At 44.0% G+C, this 10,579-nt stretch overlaps 1 protein-coding gene across 1 annotated transcript; it reads right to left on the bottom strand.

Moving 5' to 3' along the window:
* Positions 1-4,354: 4,354 nt before the first annotated feature.
* LOC108505733 (chymotrypsin-like elastase family member 2A) lies at positions 4,355-9,088 on the bottom strand. Its single transcript, XM_017832016.1, has 8 exons — positions 8,964-9,088; positions 8,685-8,773; positions 8,151-8,248; positions 7,093-7,221; positions 6,167-6,303; positions 5,301-5,446; positions 5,014-5,166; positions 4,355-4,529 (listed from the first exon to the last, which is right to left on the bottom strand). Exons 1-8 carry the CDS (start codon positions 9,004-9,006, stop codon positions 4,512-4,514), a joined length of 813 nt encoding a protein of 270 aa, XP_017687505.1. The 5' UTR covers positions 9,007-9,088; the 3' UTR covers positions 4,355-4,511.
* Between the last annotated feature and the right edge of the window lie 1,491 nt (positions 9,089-10,579).

Genomic DNA, 10,579 nt, shown 5'->3' with positions numbered 1-10,579 from the left:
TGCAGGGGGGTGCAGGAGGCAGCAATGCTGGTGAAGCCCACGATGTCCGAGAAAAAGATGGTCACCTGTCACAGGGAGAAGGAAAGCGTGAAGCCAAGGGCTCCAGGCAACAGTGGCAGAGCCTCTGGAGAGTTTGGGGATTTGCTGCATGTAGAGCCAGTCTTGCACAGCTCAGTACATAAAATCCTAAATTAACAGGCTCTGGCTCTAAATGTTCTCTATTGCTTTGACACATAAAATTATTCTTATCACCTGCACTTCTCTGAGTACCTCGTGCTAGATGGGAGACTGAAAGTCAAATGCTTTCAGTCTTCTGAGCAGTGATCAACAGACTTCTTATAGTAGGGTTTCACTTTTCTTTTAAAGTGACTTAAGCTGTGATAGGGATCAAAATCAGGTACCCAAACAAACTGTGCAATAAAATCTCATCTGCTGTCTCTGCTCTTGTTGAATTAGGAAATATTAACATGGGGTTTTGTGTCTCTTCTATTGATGTTTGACATTGTTATGATCAAGTAATTTAGAGAGAAATTGACTTTTTAAGAAAAGTCAAATTTATAAAAGAAAGAACAAGAGAAACCATAATAACTGAACTGAGGAAGAGAAATATGTATTATAGCTGTTGGCAAAGAATTAAGAGTTTGTTCTCTGTGTTGTCTGAACTGTGTCAATGTTTAAATTCAAATAATCCTTCCTAATACCAATTAATCCAGAAGACCCACCTTTTCACTCCCTGCCTTAGTTCAGCTACTTTTGATGTCATGACTATTGTGAATTATAATTAATTGCGCAATTACAGGTTGTTGTTTTGATAATGACACCTACAGATGAAATGCAAACATTTATTATTGCTTTTCACAGCTGAAGGTAAGGGGGTGTCTGTGAAAAAAGAGTGAACAGAATTGCAGTTGCTGTAGCCTGAGGATTTGGGCTGTGGGCTGTACAGCACAGCTGCTGAACAACTCAGCATTGACAGCAGCAATTTTTTTTTGTTGTTTTTCCCATTTTACAAGAAGGAGACTCATTTCTTGCTCCCCTGTGCTCGTGGTCCCGTGGTGCTGGCTGCCCCTCACGGGTGGGCTGTGAAACCCAAGGAAGACAGAACAGGATCTCTGACATCTAAAGCTACACTTGGGGAGGTTTCAGCATTTCTTTCTTCTCCCTCAGCCCAAGTGCTTCACAGGACATTGCACAGCTCTTTCCATTGGGAATATGTGGATTTCCATCCACACCCACAACCGTGGGTGCAAAAGCAGGTTCCTCAAACCAAGGTAGGTGCTATTTCAGGGGAGTACTTTTCTGCCCTTGGTGTCAGCACCCTTTCCATTTGCTAACCTGATCATAGTTTTCTGCCTCAACTTTTTGACATTTTCTGAGCTGCTTGGCCACAGACTTTGGCAACATCTGGTGCAAGAGGTCCTCAGCCAGCTGCCTCTCCCTTTTCAAGTCCTCTGTCTTTTCCTTGAGGTTCCTGGCGTAGCTGTGGATCCAGTCTGTCATTTGCTTGAAGGACATGAGGACGATGGGGTAAACGAGGCAGGCTACCACTAACAGGCTGATCTTAAGGCTCATTGTGGACAGGATTTCCTTAGATTTCTTGCTGAGCTTTTCCTGTCCCTCCTGCAGCAGGCAGCTCTGTGTAAAGTGCAATCCCCTTCCCAAGGCTTTCAGGGACACAAAGTCACCCGAGCCCAGGAACGGGGAGAAGAAAGAGATTCCTTCATAACGGGTGAAATGAAGTGAGAGATTGACGTTATCCACCCAGCACCTGTGAGCAGTCTCTGAGGAGAAAATGGCATAGTTCAGAACGGCAAAAAGCTGAGGCAGTGTTGTTTGAAGGCTGGGGTGTTCTGGCACTGACTGAGCTCTGAGCACGGCTTCTCTTGTTTGGAGGATGAGTTTAAAAGCTGCTATGTCTGCCCAGTCAGGGTTGTGTCTCATGGCTTTGAGATCTTCGTGGGGACTCCTGAAACGCTCCAGCAGTTCAGAGATTGCACTGGACAGAACCTGCCTGGCTTCAGCATCCCCTGAGACATTTAACTTGTGTCTCAAGTCAGTGCTGTAAAACCTGCAGATGGAGATTTTCTCCTCCTTGCACTGGCAATTCTCACAGTGCAGTTCTGCTCCACTTGCTGTGCAGAGGGAGTTTAAATTCCCCAAGAGCTGAGCATGGAATGATCTATTCCTCCTGTCTGCTGCTGGGAACAGCCAGCTGTGCCTTTCTTCCTGCAGGAGAGAGATGAGCTGAGCAGCCCAAAGGTTTTCACAGGAGGTGAATTCCTGGAGGGCTCTCCCTGTGCTCCTCCACGTTTCCAGGCTGCTGCTCAAATCAAAAGAAATGGCTCCAAGGAGGCTGCAGAGGGAGACTGTGCACACTGTCAAAATCCTTTGAACTGTTTTTCTACCACCAGCACTGGAGGAGGGAAAACATCTAAAAAAAAGGATTTAAAAAAAATATTTAAAAACCAACAGTGGTGCTGTCTGATCCCTGGAGTGTTTCTTGCAGCTCCTGAAACCATAACTGGATCTAGCAGTGCTATTTAACAATTCCCATGCATTCTGAAACAAAGTACAAGGAGTGTACTTTGGCTGAATCCTTTTTGAAAAACATATTTTATTATATTTTGTCCCACCTGACATCAACTTTCAAAGAAAAGGTGTAGCAAAGAGACCGTTTCCTTGACACACTCTGAGCTGCAAAATCACAGGAATGAAATTATATGTTTTTTCTGTCAGTATGAAGGACAATAAATTAATTTGCTGTAGGTCTTATTCTTTTTGGTACTTCTTAAGGGAGGCCATGCAAAGATGGGCTACTTATTCCGGTGAAACTGGAACTGCTGAATTTTTTAATCAAAATTTGAGAATTTGTTTTTAGTAGGCCTTTCCAGATGATGAAAAATTTCTGTTGACATGTTCAAATGAGCTCAGTCGTTCTCGAGATATTGTCTAAATATTTCAGAAGGGAAATTAATCAAATTTCAGTTTGGTTTCAGTTTTTACTGAAGCATCAGCACATCTAATTTTTACTGTTTGAGTTTCCTGATTACCTCTCTGTCTCTCTTTCAGCTGCACATAATTGACATCCGTGCTCCAAACAGCAAAGCAACCTCTAATGATTTTAATTTTGAGGACTGTTAGTCCATCATTTACAATCTTACACTGATGGTACTCATGAAAACAAGTCAGGATGTTGTGCTGGAGCTGGTGACACCTGAAAAACTGGGCAACTCTTATTTCCACTGATCAAGAACAAACCTCTTTGCAGTAAAGGTGATTGAAAAAACCCTCCTCGGATCTCCTGCTCTTTCAGACAGATGAAATCACATTTTTGATAAGGTAAATAAAACCCAATAAAGCCTATTATTTCTCAGCAGAGGCTGGTGTTAGGCAAAATAAGTTCCTGCTGGGCTCCCCACAGCAGAATGGTGGATAATGGTTGTAAATTAGGAAACAAATAATAACAGTGCAGTCCCCAAAGATGACATACAGCCATGTTTTCTCTCATTAATTTAATAAGATATTTATATATTTTCAGTCCAAAGGTAATGACAGCAAAATATCTGACTGAATGGAACTGCAAGCCTGAAAAATGTATCTCTGAGCATTTCTGTTCTCACAACTATCTTCCAACCTTTTCCTTATTCTATTTACTCCTTACCTTTGGGTCACTTGCCCTCCATTTTTAATCGTTTATTTTACTCTTATTTAGTCTCATTATTTGTTTTACTCTTAAATATTTGCCAGGGGAGAAGAAAAACACAATTCCACCATGATTCTGTACTGTCTACCTTTCGTTACAATGAAAGAGATATAATCAGGGGCTTTAATTTAGTACCAGGTTAAAAGTGATGATTCTGCTCGTGCTTTGCAAAAAATCCCCTGGGTGGGGGCTGACTGTGACTGTTCCCAGCTCTTCACTGGCACCTGAAAGACTTAAAAATGAGGGACAGGGCCATGGAGGAGGCAGGTCTGCGCTCACAGCTGGATCCTGCCCTTCTCCTTCCTAGATCCCGAGATCCCAGGGTGTTCAAACATCTCCAAAAGCCTTTTGCAGTGCTCCCACACTCACCTGCACGGACCTGCTGGCCCCTGTGCTCCTTTCCCTCTGGGCATTGTCACTCTGGCTCTGGAGGGTCCCTCTTGGAGCCTCGGGGGTCCCACAGCTTCCTGCTGCCTCCAGGCAGTGCCTCCCTTTCCCCCTCCCTCTGACCCTCCCCAGGAGGTGTTTGCTGATGCTCTGACTCTTCCCACTGCCCACTCCTTGCAGGGACAGGCTGTGAAAAATCTCCACCATTATCCCCAAATACAAATACATTCAGGAAGGAGTGACAGGGACACATGTTTGGTTTTCATCTTGCAAAAAGTACTGTTTATTGCGTTCCCGTTGGGTTTAATGCTTGTGTTGTTAAAAGCGTCATTTCCCGGTTCTTTGTGATCAAAGGTGTCGTGGTTATGACTTTATTCAAACTGTTTTCCTTCTTGGTGTCTCTCATCCTGTTCTCTTTGGATTAGTTGTCTGCTATAACCTATAAAAAATGTAAAACAAGTGAAAAATCAGATCACGAGACACAGGAATTTGTGAGCAGGGTGTATTGCATCCGAGATGTGGGATTTAAATAACTGAAATAAGATTGTGGTTCTCAAATTTTATACTATATTTAAAAACATTTGATATCTCAGACTTAAACAGCACGTGCTGCCTTCTAGGATGCAATTGCAACAGTCAGTGTATTGATGAATGCAAATCTGTGTAATCACTTCTGAAATCTACAGTAAAATCTTTATGTCTACAAATAGAGCTCTAGGATACAGGGAAAATGCATTCCTACTATCAAGACTTATTTAAAAGTGACAGTAATTTGGAGAACTGTTCAAGGAGAGGATACTTTTGACTGGCTAGGGCTGAAACAACAGTGGTCCAGCTCCCTGAGCAGGGGGCAGAAATCCCGGTCAGAGAGAACCTCAGCAAATCCAAGTGTCCCCGTTCTCCAGGAGCACCCAGAGCCTCACCTTCTCGATCCAGCTGATGAAGGCAGAGACCCTGGTGAAGACAGAGGGCTTGTGGTAGTAGTTGCAGCCCAGGGAAGAGCCAAAGCTGACGATGCCGTGCACCTCCCACCTGCCATCAGCCCCTTGGCAGTTCAGCGGGCCACCAGAGTCCCCCTGGGAGGAAGGGGAAAACAGTCAGTGGCAGCTGTAGTGTGAACAGCTCCCCTGTGGGGTTTTTTTTTGAGCTTTCCTTCCCATCAGGCCTGTTTGTGTCTGAACCCCCTGAGCGGGGTGTTCTCCGGACTCACGTTACAGCTGGAGATGATTCCATCCCCACCAGCACAGACCATGCTGGCTTTCACTATCGTTCCCCACCAGGAAGGCTTGGAACAGGTTTCATAATCCACCACCAGCAGAAGGCCTTGCTGCAGGTCGTCAGGAAGAGGCCCATTTGCTGGGAGGGAACAGAAACAGAGCGGTCAAAGCATCACCTGGCACTGAAGGAAGAGCAAAACTTAAGTTTCCCCCAGGGTCTGGGTACCATCCCTCCAGGCAAGACACTCCACAGGGGCTGTATTAAAGGAAAAACTGTATAATCCATTTCTTAGCTCCATTCTTTCATACAGGAAAAAAAAAAGTCCTTAATTTACTCAAAATTTGCATTCCATTAAAAAGTGTCTCGTTGTTAGAGAAATAAAGGGCTGCTCTTTGTTCAGGAGTTTGCAATTTACTTATCCCTCTAGGAATTGCCTCCTGAGCTGAGCTGAAGTCTCTGAGGTTTTCTCCTGACAATTCTGCTGAAGTCCCTGAGATTTTCCTCACTTCACATCTATTCCCTCACGTGTCTTTTCAGATACTCAGCAGGTGTGTTGGGATTAGCAAAAGTACCTGTCTGCACACTTAACATTTGTGTTAAAATAGCCTCTAAAAGCTCAGTAAAGGCCCCTGTGGTGCATCACCAGCCCTGTCACAAGCAAAATAAACTTGAAAGGCAGGGGAAAATCATATTGTGTGAGTGAAGTGGGGCCCAGTGTGATAAACTACCTCACTACACTGAGTTCGGGGGGATCTTGAGCACCATGGACAGTCTTTGCCAATCTCAGAGGAGAAGGCACTTCTGAAAGTTGCTTTTTTTTTTTTTGTTCCACAGTTTTGGAAAAGTCTGGGTACTCACTCTGCAGTCTCCCCCAGCCTGTCACGTAGCAGGCAGTGTTGGAGGCCAGGATGCTCTGGGCAGGGGGCAGACAGCCCAGCTGGATCTGGGCACCCAAGGGGACAGGCTCGGAGAGCTTGATCAGAGCAATGTCATACCTGTGGTCACACACACGTGGGAGAGTGGGGGAGAGAAAGGGAAGGGGTAAAAAGGTTTGCAAATGGGCCCAGACACAACAGCAGGAATATTTAGTAATTACACAGCACTTGGCCTGTTCCAAAGAGAAGAAAGGGAGCAAGGAGGCCAGTGAATGGGCAGTAAAGATTCCTGCACCTCTAAAGCAATGGGGAAATCCATGGATTGGAGGGATATTTCCTGCAGAACTGTCCACTTTCCTGCTGGAAAAATTGTCTTTTTTTCACCAAAACCAAGCATGTGCTAGGACTCACCCCACAGACCTGGAACTGAGAGGATTTCTTTGCTAACATCTTACCCTGCAGCAGGTCATGGGGGTCCTTCAGCAAGAATATTAATTATTAGATATTACAGATATTAATGCCACTGATCAATAATACTATGTGTATGGTGTTGGTAGGAGGGCTCCAAAGAGTGTTGTATAAAACACTTGATTCTCTTTCACTATGTACAAATGATATCACTGCACAGAACAGATTCCCACCCAAGCATGGAATGGAAAATGGCACCTGAAAACTCAACTAATCAATAAATAATTAATATTGTTAATTGCTTTGTATTCTCTTGAGTGGGGAAAAGTATAAACTGGAGGCTCAGCTCTCATCTATGAGCAAACATTTAGCAGCACCACTGCAAGGTGTAACAGGAGGCTCTGAGTGTTTGTGCTGCCACAACTCCGGGTGGGTGGGACTCAGGCAGTTTGATTTTTGCCCTGGGTCTAAAAACTGTCAAAGTACCTGCCACCAACTTACCCATTGGCAACGTTCTGTGGATCCCAGTTCTCGTTGACAATGATCTTCTCTGGAGAAACTGCAACTGACCCTTCTTCCTCAGCTGCCAGGTTGTACTTGCCAAGAAACACTCGATATGTCAGAGTAGAACTGGGCAAGGAAAGGATCAACACTCAGTGATGCAGCTGCTGCTCAGGCTGCTGCAGCTTTGCCACCTGAGAGACTCAAAAAAGAATATCCTTGACTGTAATCTCCCATGATGTGTCTGGAGCTGAGCCAGTGATTTGTTAATCACTGTTCTAGGCTCAATAATAATTTCATCTCTGAGCCATCCTGTCAGCTCCTGCTCAAGGCTTCATTAACAAACTGAAGGTGCCTCCAGTCTTTGCAGGATTCAGCTCATATTCTTCAATACAATAAACAGGTTTTTTGACAGCCATAAACAGCTTCACTAACAAACAACTATGTGACAGATACAATATGTAGAATTTATAATAATAACATTCAGCCAATCCTTCATATTTCATACTAGGACATTTTCTACAACATAGTTTTCCAATAACCACATGCTACCAAAGCAAAATGGGGTTGTCTTTGTGGAAACAGTTTTGATGGTGAAAGGACAGAACTGTACCTGATCATTTTTTGTTATACTGCCCCATAACACGAAGAGTTTACTGAAAATGACTGATGCATTCAAAACATTTGTGATTATTTCTTCAGGGAGTAGACTGATTAGTTAATCTGTGAATCTCACTGACATGTTTATTACAGAAACAGGCAACACAGGCTGAATTTTAATAGCAACTTGAAAACAAAAGGATGTTTGTAATTATTTACAGAAAATGAAGAGTATATAATACAGGTAACTGAATCATAATATTATTATGAGGGGGGTTTGCCTTTCACTTCCATTTTAAGAAAATGAAAAGGTGTCATTCTTCTGACTTCTTAGTTATAATCAAAATATATGATCTGAAACTCCGAGCTCTTGACTGAGAAAGGGAGAACTGGCTCTGATGTGGGTTTGCTTCAGCTCTGTCTGCTCACGTGGGTCCGGATTTCGCTCCTTTTCTTACCTGATGCAGTGGGCAGCTGTCATCACCCAGTTGGTTGCAATGAGGGTTCCCCCACAGGTGTGACGCCAGTTGCCATTGGAATAGTACTGCAGGGAGGCCTGGGATCAAGGAACCGAGTGAGGCTCAGATTTTTGTTACTGATCTTTCGTTGCTGTGCTTTGTTCCTGCACCCAGAACACAACTCGCTGCTGGGAGATGGTGGAAGGCTTTGGAGCAACAAGTTTCCGACTCCCGGCCACAGAAAAGCTTTCCATCCTTCCCCATCATCCAAAAGCTTGAGGTTTTAAAGGTATCTCACTTAAATAGATCTACTTGACTTGACTTGAAAACCTGCATAGCCAGCAAGAGGTGGCACATTCAGAGCTTTCTTAAAGAGACTGGAAGATTTTGGGGTTGATCAGAATGGAATAGTCAAAACCTAACTCATGACAGGCAAGGTGCATCAAAGGAGATGAAAGAGGTGGTTTTATTCAGCTGTGCTGTGTGAGGGTGGCACAGCCCCAACAGCTCCAGGGAAAGCACAGAACAACCAACCTGCCAGGGCCAGCTGTAGGGTCTTGCATTTTCCCCTCCAACAACTCTTGACACGATAGGTGGGTAGGCAGGAACCCCACAGCCAAAGGCTGGAAGACACACAAAACGGGATTTGTGTTTTAAAAGTAGTAAAAAATTTAAGATACGGAATAGCACAGCCCCTGGTTACTGCAATGAACTGCCTACACTGTCTGCTCTACTTTCTCTAAAAAAGGAAAGGTGTTTCTAGATTTTAATTAACTTTTTCCTTTAAAAGTAATGCAGGAATTGGACACATACCTGCAGGTGCCAGAGTCAACACAGCAAAAAGCACTCCAAACATGGTGCTGGTTCCTGGGTGCTGCAGGCTCCCCTCCACAAGCCATTTTATGGTGTCCTTTATCTCTGGGACACATGACTTACAATGCAGAGCTATTCCAGTACCAATGGAAAACTTGTGTAATTGTGGGATAATTTTTTATATACACAAGTTGCTAAAAAATCCCTGTCTAGGTGGACCTTGGAGCCAGGCTATATCAACAACTTTTAGTTGCTTATTAACTGTAGAAGTTGTTTGCATTTCCATTGCCTCGAAAGTTCATCACAAAGGTGTCCTCAGAAGGAAAATGTTGAATGAATTTTTTTAACACTTGGTGATATGTCAGCAGTAAGTGTCTGATGTATTCAGACACTGATAGATTCAGACATGTCAGCACAGTTGGATCAGTTGATCTCTAGAGGGCCCCTTCAGCCTTAATTATTGTATAATTCTATGATTGCTTGAAATTTTATTTTGTTCTGGTCTGGGGGCTTTTTTTGTCAGTGAATGGCATCTGCCACTTTGTACTGGCTGAAAAGCTGTCTCTCATCTCTTTTTCTAGATCAAACTTCGTGTGTTCAGCACACCAGACTTCTTCAATAAACCAGACTGTGATCACTTGGAAGTGGAACGTGTTTCAAGCCATACGAAGAACCAGCTGTCCAGGATGGTGGAGAAACCCTGGTCAGGGTGGTGACTCAGACTTCATCCCTTTCCTGTTTGCCTCTGTGAGATCAGTGGCACAGCCCTGGGGGAGAACAGGGATTGTTTACACCCCAAAGCAGTGAGATCTGGGACAGAACAGCGTGAGCTTGGTCATGGAAAGGAGTAAAGCATTTCCACTGAGGACAAAGCAGCAAGAGCAGGCATTTATACCCCTCCAGAGCTGCTGCCACAGAAAGAAGTGTCCTAATTCTACTCTCAAGCACAGGATGTGACTCTTGGGGATGATCCTGTGCAGGGCTAAGAGTTGGACTCCATAACCATTGTGGGTCCCTTCTAATTCAGCTTATTCTGTGATTTATTACTGACATTTGAGATCAATAACTTGATATCAACACTTACCCTTGGCTCTTTCTTCCTTTTTGTCTTCTGCTACAGGAATTTCCCATCCTCTGTCACATTTCCATCCCCCAACCCTTGAAAGACTGTTGCAGGTTATTTAAAACCCAAACATCTCTAGCCCATAAGTCAGGTCACGCCTGGGGAGCAAACTTATTAGAATGGAAACAAATATCACAGCTTTATAACCAGAGCTGTGTTGTAAACACAGACCAAACCAGGGGCTCAAAAATGCTGAACTAAATGTGCTGTTTAATGTCAGGATTAACAAGCAGCAGAATCCCTGATTTCCATGGCTTCCATGGAGCAGTGGGTACTGCTTTGGATGGAGGACGCCTGGAGCACACATGTGGAAGGCAGAAGTATAGAATGCTTTGCTGTTTTGTCTGCCTCTCAAGAATGCATTTTCCTACCCAGACAATAGCACTTGAAAAAGCCGCATTCTGAATTGTAAATTGGATCAACCAAACCCTGTTCTGGCATCTTGTATTTATTATCTGACAAAAGCAGAAACCAGGATTAACTGAGTGCAGAA

Source organism: Lepidothrix coronata, unplaced genomic scaffold (genome assembly GCF_001604755.1).
Source record: "Lepidothrix coronata isolate B3197 unplaced genomic scaffold, Lepidothrix_coronata-1.0 Scaffold198, whole genome shotgun sequence".
NCBI lineage: Eukaryota > Metazoa > Chordata > Aves > Passeriformes > Pipridae > Lepidothrix > Lepidothrix coronata.
This window is presented reverse-complemented; position numbering and strand designations above follow the sequence as displayed.

Coding starts and splice junctions, on each gene's coding strand:
- LOC108505733 (XM_017832016.1), bottom strand. CDS start 9,006: ATGTTTGGAGTGCTTTTTGCTGTGTTGACTCTGGCACCTGCAG. Junction 5,447..6,166: donor AGGCTGGGGGAGACTGCAGA/GTGAGTACCCAG, acceptor GTTCCCTCCCAG/CAAATGGGCCTCTTCCTGAC. Junction 5,167..5,300: donor GAATCATCTCCAGCTGTAAC/GTGAGTCCGGAG, acceptor CCTTCCTCCCAG/GGGGACTCTGGTGGCCCGCT.